The following is a 23,107-nucleotide window of genomic DNA, read 5'->3' as shown; positions in this document are numbered from 1 at the left end:
ACTCACATGAAAATAACAACGTGATACCTCATCTCGTGCTCCGTGCAATACAAAGACATTGCCAAGTTTTAAGTTATAAAATGAGACATGGTAATGTGTCACTCATCTCTGCTCATGTATGTGGGAGATTTGTCACCAAAAATCACCGTCTAAGCTCAACTGCTTGGAATGAGTATAACTGGTGTTTTCCCCGACGCATTTTAATTCCAAAAATAAATTAAGTAGGCAATCCTAGACTTTACATGACTGTAAATTACTTTATCTGTTTTCTCTGGTTACTGTCTTTATCCCCCTGCTCTGTATATTTGCGTTGCTTGATAAAAGTGCAGTTTAAATCAGGTATCACGTTTCAAAGGATCAAAAGCCCTCCTCCCTCTGTTCCCTTGCAACTCTGGTATGTTTGCACATCGAGTGTTTGTGTAGCAACTGAAAAGGAGGAGGAGGAAGAGAAACTATACAGGCCACATGAAGCCACTGCCTCCATTGACATCAGATCATGACATGTCACTTCCTTGTGAAGACGCACGCATGCAATTCAAGAAAAACGAGTTTGGAGACATTTCTGCTAAGTCAACCTCCCTCCTGTCTTTCTGTCTACCTCTCTCTCTCTTTTGTGTTTATATAAATCCTGGCAGTATCTCCCGATGGTTTAATTGACTTCTTCCCAGCGGATCATGGACTATGCTCAGTCTTTCTCAGCCCTCAACGAGAGGCTGAGACCTCAAATAACAAAAAGTGAACAGCTCTCCTCTCCTCTGAACAGGCTGGAGGAGAAACAGCTGAACCTGTCGCACAGGAGCAAATCCTCATCTTGTCGACCCACAGTTCTGCCAACAGAGCTCAAACCAAAAGACTCTGTGGCCACAACAGAACCAGAAGATCCAGAGGAACCTGAAGACAACTATGAGCAGGAAGATTTGGTCTCCGATGAAGAAAATTGTGCCGATCGGTCAAACGACTCATGTCTCATCACTGAGTTCAGTTTAAAAGATTTAAAAAAAGAGGAGCCGGTTGATGATACCAGAAACACATGCTCGCCTGAGGAGAAACAAAATCCAGGTGAGCCGATCTCAAAGGGGACAGGTGATTCCTCAGAGTCAGACGCTGTGGACGGTGAAGGTGGCAGTTCCTTTCAGAAGAGCTACATGAACTGGACTTTACCAGACCTGATCAACAGTGGCAGGCCGCTAAACCGGCGTCGGACATTGGGACAAGTCTCAGACACGGTAGGATACCAGTCTTGATATGTCTGTTTGTTTAAATTGAGGGAGAGGTTGTTAAGTATCCTATTTCTTTACAGTGCATTATCTACTCTGCTACAGACAGGCTTATCACACACCAAAACCTGTTCCTAAGGGGGGACAGTTCCAGTGGTCATTTAGGAGTGTATTTACAAAAAGCAAGATGCAAAGTTGTTTACAGAACGCCAAGAATTCACATACTGCAACATAATTAAGTATGATCCAAATGAGTTTGATGCTTTGACGTCATAGTGCAGTAAACTTAGTGTGCAGAGAACAACTTGATGATTTTACAGCCGATGATAACAGGGTTTGATTTGTGGTTATGATGAAAACAGTGTTGGTGGGAAATGTTTTGTGCCTCATACTTCATATAATTAACTTTCTTCACACAGTCATCATTAGTGTGTCTGAGTGTGTTCCTATAAATGTATTCATTTGTAAATACTTGCAGTGTTTTCATGTGCTAAACAACGCCTCAGCCAGTCTACAGTTTCACTCAGGAATCCGTGTTAGCAGTTTCTGTTTACATTGTGTACAACATGCCACAAGGTTGTACTTTCTGTGTGCAGGCCTACAATTATCTACACTGCAAAAAGTGATGGCTTGTGAAAATGTATTGATATATTTATTGTTTGCAGCTCAAAGAAGTGCGCAGAGAAGTGGAGCTGTCTCGGAGACGAAGCATCAGGCTTAAGGCACAGGTGGACAAACTGCAGGAGAGCAGTGAGGGACCGGGATGGAGCCAACACAGAGAGAAGGTAAACCAGACACAGAGTACCAGGACGTCTGTGGTACATCTGCAGAACTCTGCAGGATTGCTATGATTTCTTTCTGTCTATTTTTATCTCAGGTCACAGAGGAGGTTCTGTCCATACTGGGGCTACTGCGCCCGCTGACAAAGTTACAGTACAGTCTACCTGAACCCTCTGATGGTGTAAACCGCCTGGACGCTTCCCTGAGCCAGCTGCAGAATGTGGCCCGCGAACTGGCTATTAGTCACACCAAACAGGTTAAGGCAACACCTGCTCAGTTAATGCTCCTTACCCTCATCATGTCAATCTGTTTTTTTGTTGATTCAAAACTCCAGTGTGTAACATTTTTAGTTGTTCATCATCAAAATCTGTGTTGCCTGTTCCAAACTTGAAATATTTAGATAGATAGATAGATAGATAGATAGATAGATAGATAGATAGATAGATAGATAGATGTTTATTGATCCCAAGAAGCAGCAGAATCAGTCACAAAGCACAGAATATAAATACATGAAATATACATACATGAAATAATAATATGTATATTGTATGTATGTATATTTTTCCTAGTATTTCATTTATATTTATATTCTGTGCTTTGTGACTGATTTTGCTGCTATAACAACGGAATTTTCCATTTTTATTTACCACCACCATCAATTCCAATTCCTATTGGCTTGCAATATTACATTGGCATTTGCATGAACTGGGGTAGACACTACATATTCATGCAGGTAAGGGACGTACAGGACATACTGCTCTGTCTTTTGCGTTTTACGCTGTCACAAAACAAACTCACAGGGGCTGCTAATGCTGCCAATGGGTATCGTCGCTTCCCAGCCCCAGCAAGTTTGAAGAAGGAAACATGGAGGACCACATGTATTCAAAATCCAAATTTCAGGAACAGAAGTGTACTTCTTTTGCTCCAGAAATGGAAAAGTATATTGAAAAGAGCATGAAACAGGCTTTTTGAAGCGTGAAGGCTACCGTAGTGTAATATGTACTTTAAACTGCGTGGCGCGAGAGAGTTGATTGCAATATATGATCTCAACTCTAGATGGGAGAAATTCCAACACATTGAACCTTTTAGTGGGCACGCTACCCAGAATAATGTTTGCTTTGCCCGTACAAGTGGAACTGAAGCACAGATTTACACCCCAAAAGTTTTGATTTGCAATTTCTATCTAAAATTTGACTTTATTAACTTGCAACAAGTAGTGGCATCTTCCCTATTCAAAAATGTATTCACCTGCAAATTATAAAAGAGTCATTAATACATGTTTGGCAACACAGAAAGGAATTTATGTCGTCAACAAGATAGGTTAAATCCTGGGAGCATTAAAACAAGCACTGGGCATGCATAATTATTAAAGCTCACGCGGGAGGCTCATGATGATACATCTTCCTCATTGTTAAGGGTTTAAAGCTCAACTATGTGGCCCGACCGGTAAGGGACAGTATCAGTGATCTGAGTCTTTCTAGTTTTACTGTAAGTAAGAGCATGTCAAAAGGTGTGTGACTGATGGTGGGATTAGATCAGAATCCTGTAAGAAAGGCGGAAGAGAGAAAGTGAATTCTGTGAGGTTTTAGGCAGAAAATGACGAGTTGTGGCAAAACATAACCTTCCTCCCTTGCTTGTTTATTTAAAAGTTTAAATCTGGAGAAAGAGCAGAGGACAGTGCTGTTCTGCAGCAGGCGTTACGGGACAGAGATGGGGCCATAGAGAAGTGAGTACACACAGTCACCTCCTCCAAATAACAAATGAAGGAAGATTTAAGGGGTGGAAAAAGGAAGCTGAAGACATACAGTAGATCTATTTTAAAGAATGTGTCACTCTTTCTGTCCTGCTGTGCAGGAAGAAGGCAATGGAGGCCGAGCTGCTGCGGAGTAAAACGGAGATGATGTTGCTAAACAACCAGCTGCTGGAGGCTGTACAGAAACGTCTGGAGCTGGCAGTGGAGCTCGACACCTGGAAGGTAAAACCTGAGACAAGGTTAATGTTCAGCAATGACAAAAACAGTGAACAGACTGAACAGGAAATGGTGTAATCACTGAACACTTAAATAAAAATAAAATATGAAGTCATATTGAGCAACATACCGACTGGGTGAGAAGTCTTGAAAAGTAGGACACAGAGTTCACACCCACACAAACACATAATTAGAGTTAATTACACACGTTTGGTTCAGAACTCGGGAAATGTTCAGCTGTAAAACTCCCAAAACAAAGTCCATTTAAAATTCACACTCATTACATTCAGCACATGGAGTGCAGGCAATAACTGCCAGCTGGTATCCTGCCACAGTGTTTGGGCCTCAGGCCCATGTGTTCATCTGGTGAGTGCCTTGCTCACTCTGCGGTTACATTTAAATTACTCTGAACATTGCAAGTGTTAAAGTTTACTGGTGAGAGCAGCAGTGTCTGCTTTAGATGTACACTCAAAATCTTAAGATTTTACCTAAACTACTATTTAAAAAAAAAATTATAATAATAACTTTTTTAGTGTGTTTAACATATAGATTTGCAAAAATTGCTTATTTGGAGCTAAAATATCAAAAATGTTAGTATCATTGTTACAAAAACTTATATTGGTCAAATCATCCTCTGCATATGATTGGATGTGATGATGATTGGATGTGTCGAAACCTCACTGGCCCCATTTGTCTAGGGTGTATTTTATTTGTAGTTTGTAGTGTATTTTTAATGGAAGTTAGAACTTAGACCCTCCTCTCTTAGTACCTTTTTAATACTATCTTTTGGTCGGACAGCGGGACACAGTCAAATCATTTTCTTTGTAGATGGTCCCTTGCTTTGTTGCATGAATACTATTGGGGGTGCCGAGGAGGGTAGAATCTTATGTTTCCCTTTTTAAAAGTATTTTCTTCAGGCCCTACCGTAGAAAAAACTGACTTGGTACAATTTTTTTCACCATTACTAACTAAAAGAGGCAAAGCATACATAACTCAAAAGATGTAATCTAATATAAACCTTAATAAAATTGTGGAATAATAATATTAAAATTACTATTACACACAATTCATAAACAGCAATGTTCGGTGATTCTCATAACGGATGTCATTATTGGTCCCATTAGCTAATGGACTGAAAAACGAATTTCTCAAACAGGCCCCTTTATGACTCTCTGTGCACACTAAACCATTCATTTGTGATCTCACAATGGAAAACTGAAGTATAAATTTGGCATGAGTAAAAATTAATTGACCCTTGTACAATCCTTTTTTCACCAGTGGTACTCAGTGTATATTGCTCTGAAAACAGCCTCATAAAAGATAAATAAAACTGATATGAAAATCATCATACTCACTGGTTTCGGATCTGGCCAATTACCACATTTTTCCGGTCTCTCATCACAGTCTGTAGATTTTGAGTTGCAGATTTTCAGTATTTCTTGTTCTCTGACAAATGTTTGTTTTCCTTTGACTTAGGAGGACGTCCGGCTGATCATCCACCAGCAGCTGCAGAGTCAGCAGCAGGCCGAGCAGGCCCAGAAGAAGCCCTCCCGCCTGGGCATCCTGAGGAGAACCCACAAACTGCCCATCCAACGGCCAACCAACTTCCCTTTGTCCACACCTGCACCTCCCACCACCAACTCCAACCAAATCTTTATCCCCAGAGCGGTTGTTTCCCCTGCTCCCAGCACGCTTCCTTCCACTGGCACCCAACGCAACTGGAGGGAAAAACTGAGGTGGCCCAAGACCGGTCGTCAAGGAGACGAGGATGCAGCGGGGCAGGAGTTGGAGGGCAGGGGTGACAACAGCTTCCAGGTCGTATCCCTCGATTGAAACAGTAATCGTTTTGCACTGAGTACTTACATTATGATGCACAACGCTCATGTCTAACAATTTAAAGTCCCCCTCCAGTCATTACAGTTTTTTCCTTATTGTTGCTTTGGTTTGCATGGTTTGTGACATCACAGCTAGTAGCCAATCGTGGTCCAGCATGCAACTTACACAGGTGTGTTGTGGAGACACGGAGAATGGACTTTTCATCTAGAGTCCAGCCGTTAAATCTCCGAAATGAACAATATTTACATATTTATATATTGTTTTTTCCAATGTGGAAGGAGTAAATGTAATTTTGAAGGATATATAATCTCTTTGTGGATCATATCATACAAATCATTATTCCAAGCAGATAATATTTCTTGTCTTAAAAACATATCTGGCGGGGAAATTGTATGTATTCTTGGGAAAACATGCTTTCAGAGGTCTACGCTCTAAGTGTCCTTCTAATTTAGTACTGTAACACTTGAATGCCTGAATAATGTCATGTTGTCAATACGTCTAATTCTTATGCAAAAGCACCTTCAAACCTCTTCCCGAGTCTGACTGCAGTTTGTCACTACATCACTTTAGATCCTTTGTCTGCACTCTCTCGTTGCATTTTAAAACGTGCGCTAAGCAACGTCAAGTTTTTTAGGCTACAACATTTTGTCACCTACAGAAAACATCTCCTCACTATCCACCTGTCCCCTGAACACACTGTCCATATAAAAAAACAACAAAAAAAAACACACACACACACACACACACACACAGGTGGTCTCTGTAGACAGCCCAAGCTCCACAAAAGTAAAAAGAAAAACAAAAAATTGTGCCAACTGCACCATGAACCATGACAAACAGTTCCAGCCTATCACTGACAAGGAGTTGGTTGAGCCATCACCGCAGCAGCGTTAGCACGTATGCTTCTTCCAAAATGTGCGTTCATGACTCAGCCAACACCTTCTTGGCGGTTATAGGCTGGAACATGTTTGTCATGTTTGGTGTTGCAGATTGCCGTGGTTTGTTTTTGTTGCCGTTTGTGGAGGCTGGGCTGTCTACAGAGACCGCGTTTGTTTTTTACAGTGTGTTTAGGGGACAGGCAGCTAGCAGATGGTGAGGGTATGTTTGCTGTATGTGACAAAAAATGTGGTAGCCTAAACAAACGTGTGACATCGCTTAGAGCACCTTTAACATTCAAAAGAAAGAACAAACTTTGTCACAGATTTGTAATTTTATTGTATAATATCAGTTTGTATATTTTAAATAATATATAATCCACTCCTATATTCTTCTTGCCCACATTTAAAATGTATATATGACACTATCTGGACTGAGTGCCAACATTGTGACAATGTTTTCAACAAATTGAGATGAATATAACACAGCAAAGTTACAGCTGATGACAAGAAAAAAGGCATGCTCATAGTGAAACAATAAACAATCCAAATAACAGATTAGTCTTTTAACAGATTTTCAGTGCAATAGAATAAATTCACTGTTCTATATAATTTAAAACGCTACAGAAGCTGAAGGGCCTGCAATCAAACCACACCCAACAATCTCTCTAGTCATATTGTGCAACAAGTCAAATCGGTCCTGTGGTTGAGGATGAGTGGGAGCTCCTCTACTAACTGAAGCGTTATAAAAGTACAACATAAGGAGAGTGTCACTTATCTTAATTCTAATAATTTAAAGCCATTCAGACTTCTGTATTCACATGAAACAAAACGTAAAACATTGCGTGTTGTAAACATCTGGTGCAATGAAACGATACATCCTCCGGTCATCTGTTAAGCTTCCTTCTGAGAAGATTAACACAGAACTGGCAACCCAGCTGCCAATCTAAAGTCTGCTAGTTATTATTTTAGAATATACAATATATGTATATATATTTTAATTTACATCAAGTTTTACAGAAATGGAAAAAAGATGTTTGACAGAAGAGGCACACATTTACAACACTGCTTATTCATACAGATGGCAGTTTCACTACTGTACTAATCCAAACCATGGAAACAGAAATATTAACACTAATACAATTCAATAACAACATACATTGCTGCAGCATATATTTGTGTGAGATACCCATATAGCTTTGCACCTTAGTCCTAGAGTTAAGTGAGATACGGATAGTAAATCGGTAAAATATGATTCATCAAAACACTGATTGGACTGACCAAATACAAACACACAACATTACCACGGCTTACGCCAGACAGACAGGAGCATACTATAAGTGTTTCATAATTAGCATTTCATGTTCTAACCTGAGGCCACATTTCTACCTGGTATTAAAATCTAATCTGAGTAATCCAATCAAAACATCATCTTTTATTGTGAAGAATTTATAGGAAATTAAACCGTTCCACCGTTTCACAGGTGCTGCTTTGAGCACTCAGTCTCGCTGGCTTCTAAATAACAAAAGAAGAAGTTGTGACGTAAAACAGAAATAGCTATAGTAATATCCTATATATTGTTGAGTTTAGGGATTGTTTTATGAAGGTTGTTGTGTACCAGAACGTCAGACAGCCGCCTGCGGACATAAGATCAGGTAGCACCTTAACAAAAACAGCGACACATCACTAACAGTGTGATAACATTCAAAACACACAACTCACACTCAGTTTCTGTGACATAAATACTTTAAATGAGTATGTAGTTCCGCTCACAGCTGAGTAGGCGGTCCTTAATATGCCCTAGGACACATAAATACACACTGCTTAAAAGACTGTGGTCCCATGGGGCCTAAACCGGCTCCAAATGTGGCCTGTACGTCGAACTGTCCACTCAGATCAGATTTTAATATCAGGAGAAAATGGGGTCTTAGATGTTCCCAAAACAGATTGCGTGTACGGCATTTGAGTTGTTCAACTTGGTTTTCATAGATGAGTATGTTGGCATAAAAATATAATCAGCGCTCTTGATGACCTGTAAATCCTCATCTCTGACATACAGCAGATACAGAGGAGAGGACGTAAGAAATTAAGTTCCAGACCAAAATATTGAATATATCCCTGTGGTCAACAAGAAAATAACTACAACATACCATATGTCCACATGAAGTCTACCTTACAGACTTTTTGCAGAGACTGAACCTCCTGATACAACAGCAAACTCCCTTGTGCTAAGGAACAACTATTTCTTCACTCAGCTTTTCAGATATTCAGTATTTTCTTTTATACTGCAGTGCTGTCAAACCTTTCATGTCCAACCATCCTACTGCTGGTACACTTCAACCAAAAAAAACAACAACTTTCCATCACACTGGCATATGTTTTACCATAAAGAAAGCACTGTGAAGATAAGTTTCTTTGGATTAATACATCACCTCCAAAACAACACCGTTATTTTTAAACATTGTCTACTTACCGACGTAAAAATCAATGAAAACATATTGAGAAACCAGCCCATCTAGTTACACTACCTGTCTGGCAGAGAGACTAAACACAAGTTTACCTACACTAAACTACACTAATATTGTTAAAAGGACTGACTGTTGTAAAAGGGTAAGTTTGGTCCAGTGTTGTCAAATATTAGCATCATTAATGTTTCAACTTGCTCTCGCTGAAGCTGCTGAATACAAACCGTTGTTTTCGGTGAGGGCACGCTCAAGGGTGCTGACCATTAAAAAGTTCTTAGGCGTAGGCAGAGGCAGCTAGGACTGGAGAAAGGAGATGATGGAGCTGATGAAATCTAAGGGTTTATCTGCATGGATCCAATGGCTTGCGTCTGGGATGTACTGGATGTCAGCGTTGGGGAACAGCCTCTGGATTTCTGGGTAATCGTCGGAGCTGGATCAGGAGTGAAGGCACAGACGGAAAAATTAGAACATCAGGGGGCGTGAGGCAAAAGAGACAAGAGACAGATGAACAGTTAACAGATAAAAGTTTGTGTAAATAAAAGTTGTGTTGACTGTCTTGGTTCACGGTGGTTCAGATTACGAAGCCTCCTAGTTTTTGTTTTATTATCCTCAGCTACACTAGTTAGCACCCATTTGCTCGGAGGGCTAACATGGCTCGTTTACTCCTGGAAACGATAGTACACAGTGACCTCCGTGTTTACTTCCGTGGCCAGTGGGAGGTCTTTTCTTCTTTTTCACATGCAGGTCGGACTGCTGGAGTGCCTGAACAACAGAGTGCTTCCTTTTTATAGACAGATGACAGAAAAAGTCAATCAACTTCTTTCCAGAAAAAAAGTAAGTTAGAATGAGGGATAGCCGCACTGGCAAGAACAAAGCCATGTATCAAATAAATACAAATTTTAAAAAAATTTAAAAAACAGCATAAAGTCCGCCTCCAAAAGTTGCCCACTAGCCAACCCCTCTTCTCTTTGTGTTCAAGACATGAATGTATTATGGTTCAGGGCAGAACAAACGCACATAGCTCTGAAGCAGATCCAACTGTCGCTCTATGTTCACCATCTCTGTAAAATTAGAGATGAGCAGCATAATGTAATGGACACGCGTGTCACGCTCAGAGGTTGTGCTGTCTCCGTGCTCCATGTGCTGTATTTCTTCCGTAGTTTCAGTTTTCTGGGTCCGCTTTCACTAAACTTAGTCTCCACCAAAATAGGGGATATTTAATGTATTCTTAGTGACCTTCTCTGGGCTACCAACTGCCCAAGTTGTCCACGTATTTTTTCCATTAGCCCCCCCTAATCCGTCCCTCCAGGATTTCGCGATCACAACAATTAACGCAAATTCAACCAATTACCGCAATTTGTTTCTCAAATTTGACCAATAACCACAGTTTCCCACGACTTCAACCAATTCCAGCAGTCCCACGTGCCAGACTTTGTATCTGTATGTGACTCTGAGAGCAAATAACCAAGCGGGAGCGAGAACAGGTTGACGTCGCAAGTATGTAGCCAAATTCATTTCCTTGTTTCTACTATAAAGACGAGACGTGTGTGACTTGAACATCTCATATTTCACATCTGCTGCTGTTTCAATCCTGTCGGCTCTCTGCAGCGGGCGGGGCTGCTCATTTCCCCCCACAACTGATGACACACACGCTGGAGGCAGGAAAAACGGGAGATGAGACGTAAAGGACAACCTAAATTAAGGGACAGCTATGCTTGTTATAGTAAGTGCAAAGATAACTTAAAGTCCAATAAGTACTTTATCAAATGGTATGAATGTGTGTCCCAGGCCAGGTTAGGCAATGAACTAACAAGCCACTGACACATATGTTCATATTTGATTTATTCAATAAATTATTATTTTCGGTATTAAATCCACCAGCCATTTTCATATTATACCAACATTTGCAGCACCCTGAGCCTTTTTGGTAAAGTTCCTAGGACAACTCAGCCAAGAGTTGTTTTATTCTCCCCAAAACAAGTTTCCTTTTTATTTTTAAAGAACTATACAAAAAACATTCACCGTCTCCCGCAACTTCATTGCAACAAAAATAAAAAACTTTTATCGCAATTTTTTACAAGAGCAAAACAGGCATTTTGGGCCACAACAATCTTGTTTTATTTATTCTACGCTAATGTACAGTATATGATAATAAATGGTCACTTGTTGTTTTATACCTGATATAAGCAGAACTGGCTCCACCCAAAAACAGTGTAGGTCCATCATAGACAGTGTTGAAGTTGGGGAAGCTCATGATGTCATCAAGGTGCGCCGAGATGGCCTCCAGGTTGACCCTCCAGGCGTAGTTGCCATTCTGCTCCACCAGGTTAGTCAGCAGAAACTGACGCACTGAGCGCTCCTGATGGATGAAGGACGATATGATTAGACTGCTTTAGAAAACAAATACATATTTAAGTTTAGAGGTTAACTTTAAAGCAGCAATCAGCATTCAATATCAAATCAATATTTTTTATATTCAATGGATCACACTTGGTAAGCGAGTTGCCCAAAAATAGTTATCAACCTAACTTGTGTCTCACAACTTTCAGCTCATTATTTTGTCTTTACAGCCCACAACTTACTGTTTTGGTTCACTTTCACCGCTCTCGTGGCTTTACTTTCAGCCTTAGCAGGCGGCTGTTTCTGCTTTCAGCTGAAAAAGCCACCAGCTCAGCACCAGACAGCAGACAGTTAGGGATGCAAAATTACAAATCCAACTATTGGAATGCCAAGACCCACACATTAATAGCAGCTTGATTGTTTGGAGTTAGCTATTGACCTGGAGAGTAGTTAAGGTTAGGATAGCCGATTGGACAGGGGATAGTACCTGTACATGTAAGCATGGACACCTGGCCAATAGTAATGTGTGAATCCTATTGAAGGGCGGGTCTTGGCATGACCATAGTAGGATTTGAAAATTCCCATTAGGTATTAGCTGGTTTACAAACTTCAGCATTTAGCAGTTCAAGAGCCAGATATTTCCCCAAAGTGGCTAAATCAGTTATTGCAAGTTTCAATATCAAATATAAACGGTGAATAGTGTAAAATCAACATGGAATCCTGACCTTGACCAAACTGCGCAACTGATCCTCAGCCATCCGCCTGGCAGTGGAACGTGGGATGTCACTGGAGATCTTCAGCTTCTGCATGGCCTGGATGTAATAGCGGAAGTTGGTGCGTGTGCTGGTCTGGGATGGACTGATGTCCACTACCACCAGCCTCTCCACTAAACCAGACTGCAAACAGAAGATAGATTATGGTAAACAGGTAGCCTGGATTCACCCTCCTACGTAAGTAGTATAGAATGCCTTTTATTGTCAGTATACACATGTACAACAAGATTAAAAGCAACTCCTTTTTCCAGTGCCAACAGTCAATTTTCATTTTGCTTCAGTACTACATCTGGGTTTGCGGTATAAGCTTTGGTTTTCTCTGGTCAACTCTTTACCGGTCCAATCAGCAAACAGAGGGAGTGGCTGAGAACAATGACGTTGAGATTGTGCGCTAGTTTGAGTTTTAGTTCTGTGATTGCGGCGGAGAAAGATGCGAGCAAAGCCATTCGGTCCGTTGTGGGAACGCTGCCGAATATCCAAATGGCCATGATGTTGTGGCCCTCCTCCCCATGGGGTTCGGGAAAAGTTAGATTTTCCAGCTCGCTCCGTTAGCGGTGAAGGAGTTGGCTAAGGGGAACGCTAGCGATGCTAAGCCGACGTTACAACCAAAAATTAGCGATTTCTTATGGCAGATCCAGAGTGGCTCGGGGCAGATACAGTAGTTTTAAACTTCAACAGAGTACCAGCCTTAAAGGAAGTTAACACTTGTCAACGAAGAGTGGCCAGACTCTCTGTACAAAGGAAATGTATGAGAGTTTGGTAGGACCAGGCTAGTAAACAGGTGGGAAGGGAGGGGGAAAACCAGTGAACAATCGAAAAACAGGACAGCTAGGTGCTGAATTTAGACCAAAGAGGATTATTGAATTCAAAGAGGATGGGAATGTACAATGACAAAGGTCACACCCAGCGAGAGGGACTATATGTACATATCTTCTTTATGGGTTAACCGGTTGAATTTTCTAAAACAATATCAGTGAAACATTTAGGAGCATCCACATTGACCAAGAGTGCTATTAGCTCAATCTTTTTAAATTTACCTTATTTCTTCCATAGTTATCATCTGATAATTTTGGTACAAATCTGTACATTATTCATGGTGACAGTTCTCGGCTGCTGACCTGTGTCAGGGCGGTTGTCATGGCCGTTTTCCCTCCCATGCTGTGGCCGATGAGGACACACTTCTCAATGTGCAGCTGGGCAAGGAGGTGTTTCAGATCAGTGGTCATCGCTTCATAGGTCAGCTCTGAGCTGTGAGGGCTGTTGCCATGGTTACGGGCATCTACAGTCAGCACCTAACTGGACAAAGGACAGTTAGGACACTTGGAATTGGGGAAAAGTGCTAACAGAGCACAGACAAAAACACTTTTATGTCAGCTGTATCTTTGTTATTTTTGCTCTAGCTCATGAAAGTGACTGCTCAAACTAAGGCTGTAGTGTGCACATGAGGTGATGGGTTTCTTCACGAAGCCAAAGAGCAGATTATATCAGTAGTATGGATTACAACAGTACTGACTGCTGAGGAGTTGTATCAAATAATTGGCAGCACACTGGTTGATTGTGCGTTCCTATGCCTTCTTTTGTTAGAGGGCTAGTGTCAGGCTGCTGAGAAAATCTCAAACACATAAAGTTGAGTTGTTTTTGGTGTAACAGAACGGTGTCATGTCTTCATCGCTGCATTACCTTTCGGCCTGTGCGCTGCACCAAGGACTTCGCAATTGAGTGAAAGTTAGATTTGCTGCCAAAAAGGCCGTGGAGAAACACCAGGGGAGTGCTCTCTCCCTTCCCATCGAAAACATCATAGGTCAAGTTGACTGGGCTGGGGGGAAAACATCCATGTTGGTAAGTTAGAATCTGGTTATGTCTATGGTGAGAATTATGTCACAACGACAGAACAGTAATACATCAAAGTGACAAAACTGATGGAACTGTTAGAGTGGAAATGATACAATAGTGTCTTCAACTTCCAAAGAATTTGCTGAGCATCTTGCTTTCCTATGTTGACCCATTGAATTCGATGATTTCTGATTTGTGGTTGAAATGGTTTTGCTTCCAGCTGTTGGTACACTGTAAACCCAGATTTAGTTGCTATTAAACTTTTTAGTGTTCACTACTTAAAAACCACATTCATTAAAAAATAACATTAGTTGTTTGTAATAATCAGCTTAAGTATGCCGTACACAGATCTTTTTAAGCAGAGATAACTAAGGATGTAAAGTTTCTGTATGGGAGGGGCGGGGTCATCTGAACTGTTCTGGGTTAGGCTTGTGAAAAAAAAAAAAAAGATATATTCTGATTGGTTTCTGTTGTAGTTTAAGTGTGTTTTAATAATGTTCTGTTAATGTTTTGGGTGTCCCTTTATGTTATTATTCAGCAATGACTAGCAATGTAAATTTGACTCATCGACTGAATCAATTTACTGCTTTGTTAATACAACTTTACCTGTCAGGTTTCACCTTGTGATAAAACCTAAACGGTTTAAGGCAACGGGTATCCACACTAATTTCTAGTAAAGTCAACTTATTTGGGATGACAGTGTACAACATAAGGTAACAATGCACTTACACTACAGATATATGTTGTTTTAAGGTTTAAACCCAACATTTCACTTTACATGTATTATCTGTGAATATGTAAAATGGAAGTCATTTTTCTTTTACTGCAACTGTGTAATATTAAAGCAACACTAAAGATTCTTTAGTACCTTAAAATAATGTTTACAAAATTGTATTGGTGGTTCATTAACTTGATACAAGGTACACGGAACTTCTGCATTTGCTTTGCGGCCCTCTATCGGTTATAACCGCACTATGCAAGTTTGGTAGATCGGGTAATGGATCTGTAGTTTCGAATAAGACAGCGGTAATGGACAATTCTGCATCCAACCTGTAGGGGGACCGAAGAGTAACAGTGCTTTGGTGTTGCTTTAACTTGACATAGTGAGAGGACACAACTACATGTATGTCATAGTTAATGCCTTGTTTGTTTGTATTTTTGTAGTCTGAATGAATAATAAAAAAAAATATGTCGTAGTAATGTGACAAATACCGGTATAAACAATAGATTAATTTTCAAGTTTCATAACAGCTGCTGACTTAACTCTAGTAGGGTTATGACTAAAATATATGCATTATTGATTCATCTGTTCATTTTTTTTGATCATTTATATTCTGTAAAATGTAACAAATAGTGAAACATGCACATCACAAAATCTGAGAAGACAATATTTAGTTCGACCAGGAGCCCAATGCCCAAAGATACTCAATTAACAATGATCTGAAACTGAGAAAAACATATTATATCGAAATCTAATAATGAAATGGTTAACTGTCCAACGTTGCCGTTGCACTTCATAGAGGCATGCATGAAAAACACTACATTACATTCATAAGTGTTGTTAAGAGAGAAAAAAAAAATGAACCGTAATTTGTATTGTTGTGATTGCCCCTGATATAGATTGCATTTAGTAAACCGTTTGTACACCTAACTAGCTAAATATAATTCAGTTTTGTACAACACCTCTGCAATAAATCACGCCTTCTGAGGTGTTCCTAATATTGTGTCGATAAAAATGGGGCACACAGACTCTCGGTATAATGCAAAATTACGGATATAAGTTGAAACAGTTACTCATCAGTTTCACCAACAATGTAACATGAATTAAACAAATAGGATTTATTAAGTGGGTGTAGTATTCAACAGCATTCATTTTAATTAGACTTATAAACCATTAACAGGTTAGCTTAGCGTAGCTGTAGCATAGCACAGCATATTGTATACGATAGTTACATGACAGCCATTATAGTTTTATTTAGCTACATAACCATACCATTTTAATAAGAGCAACAGACGAACCCACGTCTAAAATCCTCTTTGGTAGCACAACTGCAGGTTTTGCTAACCAGACGTCTGAATGTCATTTACTTAAACTGTGTAAAGTTAACGGTGGATACCAATACAAAGACACGAGCGATAAATAATTTAAATTAACGGGTTGGTTTAAAGAACAGAAATTAGGTTATCATGTCGACCACGCAACAGCGCACCAGGCTACGGCTCAGGCAGACAGAGGGCATCAGTTAGCCGGGGAGCTAGCAGGGATACCTGGATGAGCTGGCTGCACGGACCATAGGAGCCACTCCGCACACGTCCTGCTGTCCGGTGAATAAACGACACGACGGCCGGCAACTCAGCAGTCCTCTCTGGATCAGGCGACACAAAGCACTCATAGCAGCATATGTCCGTTACAAGTCGGTAGACAAACAGCATGTGCGTTTAAAAACGGCTACAATGACAGCCAAATGCGTTAAGCGTGCATGCACGGAGGAGGTCGCGAATGAATTAAAGGGGTTTGTCATTTTGTCCACAGCTGATGCTACGTCATGACGTATGACGCACACTAGTAATTTGTATTCTTTTCCCTACTGCGCTCTACAGCCTTGCATTTACATAAAGAAAATAGAAACAATAGACTTCATTTATTACATACATCATTGGTACCAAGCCTGTAGTATTCTACATTATTTGTTATGAAATAATGAAGAATGTGTGTGTGCGTGTGCGTTTACGTGTGTGAAACTATATTGTCAGGAGGTGGCGCTAAACACCAAGTTTAAATGTAAATGTACAGTTGTCAACACCTTAAGTCATTTCACTCGGTAAAACCCAGTTTGCAGATCTCACTTAGACTTTTCAGCAAAACTCTTAACACAATCTCATTCTAAAAACATATCTGCACTCTGACGCACATGTCATCCGTACTGGTAAACACAAGTAGCAAAAAAAAAAAAAAAAAAAAAAATACAAATAGAGAATGCATGTCATTGATCGAAAAAAAACACTTAAAACTGATTTCACTAATTTCAAATGACGTGACTCAGCTAATAGAAGTCAGTTCAAAGGGCAAACAGGTTGTTGAAGGTGGGCAGGAGAAAGTCTGAGAATGGTACAACAAAGGACAAGTTTGTGAGATGCAAGGTACAGTAGCATAAAAATAGGGGTAGGAGGAGGACAAACAAAAAAATTGCAAGGAGCAAAGCAGAGTAGCAATTTCTGATCAATTTTGAGCTACTATGAGAGAACATGTTTTTGTTCATCAAAAGACAAGGATGGAAACATACGCAATTTAATTTGAGATTACAAATTGACTTCTCTCTGAGAACTATATATTTTAAACAATGTGTTTTCTATTTTTTGGTGTATTGTTTACTGACTGTTTGATAGTGTGTTATTTTGATCACTTTGTTTATGACGAGAGCAGTGTTTGATTTTGAACACAGGTGAAATAGTTTTGAGGTGAAAGTTTCATCTTGAAGAGGAGTCAGAGGTTTTGTAAATAGTGCTTGAAGATGAGGTTTTGTGTTTAATGTTTAATGCTTCTCTCTACACGGATAGTTAAACTCTCTGGTCACCATCACAAGTCTGTCCTCAGAATAATGTAGTCTGAAACACAGTCACTGTCTATGCCTGTGCACTTAGCATTCATTAAAGGTGAAAAAAACAGCACCAAGATTACACATTGTTTGCTAAGCCACTTGGTAGCGCCACAGTGACACGATGTGGACTCTCACCCCCAACAACATGACTTCCTTACTGCACTAAACAGAACTGATCAAACTCTTAGACCAACTGGCAGCAAATGATTAGGTCATTCATTTTGTAGATTTTCTGTATTTTGTCACAGGGTTTCTGTGCATTGTCAGTCAGTGTCATTATGCATTGTGAAGTATTTCTTTGACAAGTATAGACAAAGGTCAATGTCAAGTAATATTATGACATTTGCTTCAGTACCTTTTATTAGCACAGATTTCCAGTGCTTAACTCTCTTTTGCCTGATCTTGACACCTCATTATTACAGTAGGTATATTAAATTGTATGACTTTTAAATATTTGTTAGCTACCAGTTCTGTAGCCTTGGATTACCATATCTCTCCACAGTGCTGGAGTATGGTCTCGATACACTGCTTATCTTTTCTGGGAGAGGAGAAAACGCTTTGGCTTGTTTGTATTTCTTTAGTTAATTTATTAAACCAATCACCACATTATTTACATCTTTCCGGCCTTTTTTTTTCTCACACTAGCTTGGTTTGTGCAGTTGACTTTTGTCCTCATCTTTGTGGCTCCTGTAGAAACATAAACACAAACCATCAGTCTGTGGGCTTGGAGAATCTGGCCTTCCTTGGTGCGTCTCCAAACATTCATTGCTATGGGAGACGTGTCTGCTGGGACAAAGCATGCTGTGAGCTGTCACCATAGTGATGGCATGAGAGAGGCCGGGGGGAATGTGCGGTACAGATTCAACTAAGAGAAGAAAGGGGAATTGGTGGATGAGGGGGCATTTTTGTATTCCATTCACATTGTGTCACAACTTCAGGTTTATATACTGCCAGCATGATGTTTCTAATGCTAATCAACCTTTTTTCAATAAATAGTCAATCAACGGAATTTTTTGAAATGTTGCCCTTGTGTCAAAGAAATATTATTATTTTAATGGATATCGTATTGACAACAAGTTGGAGATTTTCACCACAAAAGGAAATTTAGTGTTTATTTAAAGATGCCCCACCACACGTTTTACATTACATTGTGGTAATGTCTGAAGTTCTACCATGGACTCTGTGACATTTTTTGTGTGGATGAAATGCCTTGGTTACCTTGTTTCAAGCCATTCTAGTGGGATATGGAAAGACTATAGGAAGACTCCATTTGTGCCAGTTCTCATTAATATTCAATGAGCTAAGCTGTTTGACTCTGATTGGATAACAGCAACCCAATGAGAGCCTGCCTTTCAGTATCCTTTACCCAGTGCATCTGGGCAAGCTCATGAATAGTAGTTAGCTCAGACAACATGACATCAGACTGACCAGCTTTTGTGATTGGCCTGATTGCTCCACTTTTTTCTTTTCAATGGCTAGAGCTGACAGAGGAGGTAGCAGTTCATTTTCACATGCACAACATAACGCAAACAAATATGGACCTAACATATTTTTAAAAAAATTAAAATGGTTTTGTGTGGCAGGGCACCCTTAAAAAATTAATTATACAATACAACTCATCCATATTAAGTTTACAACTACAAATGAATAAGTATACGCAGGGGAGGAGGTTTGTTTTTAAATCACAAATAAAACTATAATCTGAGATTAAATAAACATTTGACATATGTCAAATTAACAAATTAAACACAAATTAAAAAAACAGTTCAAAGACTTAAAATAGAACTAAATCATATTGACATCACAGACATAGATTGTCAGAGACAGTTTAAGAGTTAAGGTTACTTTTCCATTTGAAATAAAAATGTACAGATTTGGCTGACCTTGCTTTCCTGAGTACCGGTTTGACTTTTTAAATGTGTAATGGAGCTGAGCGTCCAGATAGAGTCAGCTCTTTTTCATGCTACACAGCACACAGCAAAGTTTTTTTGTTCTAAACCTGATCTTTTCAAAGTGCCTGCGCACACACGCATGCTCGCACACGCGCACACACGCATGCAGGCACACAGGCAGTCATGCATGCATGCACACACACATACACATGCATGCAATCAGAGATGTTTTTTTTTAAACTATAAGAGAAAAATTTGAAATTATAGATAACGTTTTTCAAAACACTACACACAATTAGCACAACCACACACCCAATTAGCAGCATCTCAGACCCTTCGCAAAAACGCACTCTTGCAAAACTATACACTAATTTATGAAAAGCATATTTTGTTGCAAACTTACCAGATGAAACACACACGTTTCCCACAACTTAATTCTGTTTGAACCAGTTACACACTGCTGTTGCTAACCTAAAACAATCTTAGCAATTCTTCGTCTCAATAAATAGAGTACTGTAAATGTAGTACACAGAGAAACTATACAAGAAGTTCACCAAACACTACACAAGACCAATGCTGTGGACTGAGGAAAATATAATTTATTTCCCTCCATATATACTCACTTCAGTCAACATGTAGACATGGAGAATCCAGGTTCATTGAGTCCAAATCAAACACGTTGAAATAAACAGTTCTTGTCCAAAAGCTCTCAAATCCATGAAACCAAATGGCCTTTGAAAAAGAACTGCTAACGCACCTGAGACTGTTCTGTTTGTGCGTGCTGCCGGTTTGTCTGCCTGTTAGCACGGTGTGCACTTTCATCTACCCTCCTCCCTTATGCAACTTTTAAACTTAGTTATTTATTTTACTGACATGACTCTGTTTTTAATGATCCGTTTTTTTGTTGATGTGTTATTCTACTCTAATCGACATTGATTACTGATGCTCATATTGTTGACCTGCTTAAATTCTGAATGCAGCATTTTTCTTCTTTACAATAATTGTCTTTATTAGGTTATTTGATTAATTCATTGACTAAATGATAAATATTTAAGAGATGAGCCAGAGCTTAAAAAGCTGCTTTTTAATCTGTTGTCCCTGGTCTGGTCAAACGTGAAAAAGGTACCCTAAAAACCGGATAAAATGACATATTTTTAAAAATAAATATCTACAGCATAACACACATGATGCTGTAATACACACTTAATAATAAATAATGCCACAATATAACACATGTTGTATTTTAAGCAGCAATCCAGTCATCACAAAGGATGAAAAAACATACGAGGAAAGAAATTTAGAGGGATCACATGTGAGATCCTTTTTTTAATGACCAGTATACTTTGACCACTAAGGTACATGATAGAATACTAAAGTGTGTTGCAGCTGAAGAAACTGTCACACAAACCAAAATGTTAATTGCCTTTAGTGAAAGATTGGCTGCTGTTATGTGTTCGTTGCCTGTGTCTGATAAACATTTAGAATCTTTTCGACCCCAGTAAAGATCACGTTTGTAGAAAAGTTGCTTTGGTAACTGCACATTAACAGAAGCAGCGTGCGTTGATCCAGAGTCTGATTTACCACACAAGGGGACTTAACTTCTGCTTCACTGATACTTCCGCTGTTACTGGTGCACTGTGACAGACAGTTTCAGTGTCTTTACCGTCTTTATAAACCTTTGCACCTTCCATGTTTATCATATAAAGGAACTTGGGGAATGCTAAAGGGGTTGCAAAAGGGCCCTAATAATAGAGATAAATGGTTATTTATATGTAATAAAAGCCAGCCTAGTGTCTGATATTGTCCTCTCTGTTAGGCACATGTCAAGTATTTCTTTGTATTTAACAAGTCATTTTTGTCCTTCTATTGTCCATATTTTTTCTCAAAGCTATGTATATATACACAAAGACAAGTCAGACACTGTCCTGGAAAGCCTTTACTTGGAAAGAATTTGTTGTCAGTATTTTGATATGAAAACAGCGTCAGGCAGTATCTATTGTTTATCCTCCTTATGACAAAAATGAGGATACCAGCATATTTCTGTTGAATCACCTGCTATATTTTCCACAACAGCCCTAAATTATCTGTATTACAGATATAAATAGCTTGAAGACTTGTTAAGTTATAAAAGACAGCTCAAAAACTCCCTGATAAGAACTGCAGAATTATCAGGATACTCTGGGAGAGGAAATGAATGTTCTCCTTTACTGGAAATCACAGTCGGGAGTCATGGGATAACAACCACATCTTAAAAAAAACTGTTTGGGTATACTACAGCACTTGTTGTCAACATCTTTATCTATACGGCAGGCAAAATAAATCGCGGGACACAGCTGCAGAGGAACAAACTCTGATCGTTGTGGTGAATTACTTTTCACTCAGATACATTTTTTTACTTTTTGAAACACCTAGAGTTGAAACTCTTATTTAGAGTTATTTTAATCAAATTACTGAAGCTTTGACTCTGATGGACTACACACATGAGCCAAGATGCTCCTTTCAATCTTATTCATCTAATATCTTGCTACGGCACAGTAGATAGTACCGCCTCATCACATCTCTTCTGAGTCCTTTAAGCTTTTTTATCAATATTAATATGTAACATGTTTATTGATGTAGATTATCTGATTCACACAACTTTACAGACCATGATTTGGTGAGGGTAAACAATCTGTGACAATCAACTAATACTTTCTGGAGTCTCTATCAGATACCTGTTGGACTTTGCTGTTTGGTCATCATCTTGTTTGTGAAAAATCTGCTTCTTGTCAACTTTACGGCTTTCTGCTGGAAAGGGAAGTTTAAAGTAGTCTATTAATAAACTTTTTGCACTCTAAAAGAACAATGGCCTTTGTTCTCCTGTCCTAACACTGTTTTGACCTTTTCTTTTTTTCATCATCAGCTGCACACTGATTATCTTCATATTGAGATGCATTGACAAAATGGTTTTTTGCTTGTTTTATTTCTTCTTCTTTCTTTAAATTTAATTATTGTAATATTTTAGCACTATGGAGCAATGTTTGTTTTGCGCACGCACACAAGCATGCAGCAACAAAATATGTGAATTTAGCTAATTTGCCAGGACTGATATTTGCCATAAAATGATTACAGCAGCCAATGACTGCTTTCGTTATTGATTTGATCATTGTTGTCTTTTGTTCAATCTCTGCATTTTAAAACAATTAGGAAAAATGCCCATCCCAGTTTTCCAGTGCTGGTCCAGCACATTTGTGGCTTTGTTGTGTATTAGTCCAGAGAGATTGTACTATTCATTGGAAAATTTGTATCTCTGTCTTCTTTTTAATAATGCATTGCTGTCTGTGTGACTGTTTTGTTTCAGCAAACACTAATGAGATTGCAAAAAAGTTTTTAGTCTGTGACCAAGGAACTAAAACCTGAAAACCAAAAACCTCATAGTCACCGGATGTCTGTGTAGATGAGGAACACCACTCAAAGACTAAAATACTGAAAGGAGAGTTAATGTATTCTGTCATAAATGAAGGGAATGGGATTATAGAGGTGTGATAA

General features: G+C 39.3%; 2 protein-coding genes and 1 long non-coding RNA gene across 3 annotated transcripts in view; 2 read left to right on the top strand and 1 right to left on the bottom strand.

Moving 5' to 3' along the window:
- The first annotated feature begins 363 nt into the window (after positions 1 to 363).
- On the top strand, positions 364 to 6,332 carry bicdl2l (bicaudal-D-related protein 2-like). The gene is made up of 6 exons (XM_034890502.1): positions 364 to 1,226; positions 1,883 to 2,002; positions 2,095 to 2,253; positions 3,647 to 3,723; positions 3,852 to 3,972; positions 5,443 to 6,332. Exons 1-6 carry the CDS (start codon positions 675 to 677, stop codon positions 5,797 to 5,799), a joined length of 1,386 nt encoding a protein of 461 aa, XP_034746393.1. The 5' UTR covers positions 364 to 674; the 3' UTR covers positions 5,800 to 6,332.
- Positions 6,333 to 7,000: 668 nt separating this feature from the next.
- abhd11 (abhydrolase domain containing 11) lies at positions 7,001 to 16,619 on the bottom strand. Its single transcript, XM_034889907.1, has 6 exons — positions 16,357 to 16,619; positions 13,936 to 14,071; positions 13,374 to 13,547; positions 12,208 to 12,378; positions 11,320 to 11,501; positions 7,001 to 9,572 (listed from the first exon to the last, which is right to left on the bottom strand). The coding sequence occupies exons 1-6, from the start codon at positions 16,479 to 16,481 to the stop codon at positions 9,437 to 9,439; spliced, it is 924 nt and encodes a 307-aa protein (XP_034745798.1). The 5' UTR covers positions 16,482 to 16,619; the 3' UTR covers positions 7,001 to 9,436.
- Positions 14,321 to 23,107, top strand: part of LOC117955420 — a 17,777-nt gene continuing 8,990 nt past the window's right edge. Inside the window, exon 1 of the long non-coding RNA XR_004659041.1 lies at positions 14,321 to 14,510. This is a non-coding gene — a long non-coding RNA (uncharacterized LOC117955420). The remainder of the gene's footprint in view (positions 14,511 to 23,107) is intronic.

Source organism: Etheostoma cragini, chromosome 13, assembly GCF_013103735.1.
Source record: "Etheostoma cragini isolate CJK2018 chromosome 13, CSU_Ecrag_1.0, whole genome shotgun sequence".
NCBI lineage: Eukaryota > Metazoa > Chordata > Actinopteri > Perciformes > Percidae > Etheostoma > Etheostoma cragini.
The sequence above is the reverse complement of the archived record's forward strand: the minus strand, read 5'-3'. Positions and strand labels throughout refer to the sequence as shown.

What these genes read in the sequence shown, in the direction of transcription:
- bicdl2l (XM_034890502.1), top strand. Translation starts at nt 675, where the DNA reads ATGGACTATGCTCAGTCTTTCTCAGCCCTCAACGAGAGGCTGAGACCT. An exon ending in GGAGCCAACACAGAGAGAAG is followed by an intron (nt 2,003 to 2,094) that starts GTAAACCAGACA and finishes TTTTTATCTCAG; the next exon opens with GTCACAGAGGAGGTTCTGTC. An exon ending in AGAGATGGGGCCATAGAGAA is followed by an intron (nt 3,724 to 3,851) that starts GTGAGTACACAC and finishes CCTGCTGTGCAG; the next exon opens with GAAGAAGGCAATGGAGGCCG.
- abhd11 (XM_034889907.1), bottom strand. Translation starts at nt 16,481, where the DNA reads ATGAGTGCTTTGTGTCGCCTGATCCAGAGAGGACTGCTGAGTTGCCGG. An exon ending in TGCAGCGCACAGGCCGAAAG is followed by an intron (nt 13,548 to 13,935) that starts GTAATGCAGCGA and finishes TTGTCCAGTTAG; the next exon opens with GTGCTGACTGTAGATGCCCG. An exon ending in AGTTGCGCAGTTTGGTCAAG is followed by an intron (nt 11,502 to 12,207) that starts GTCAGGATTCCA and finishes TTCATCCATCAG; the next exon opens with GAGCGCTCAGTGCGTCAGTT.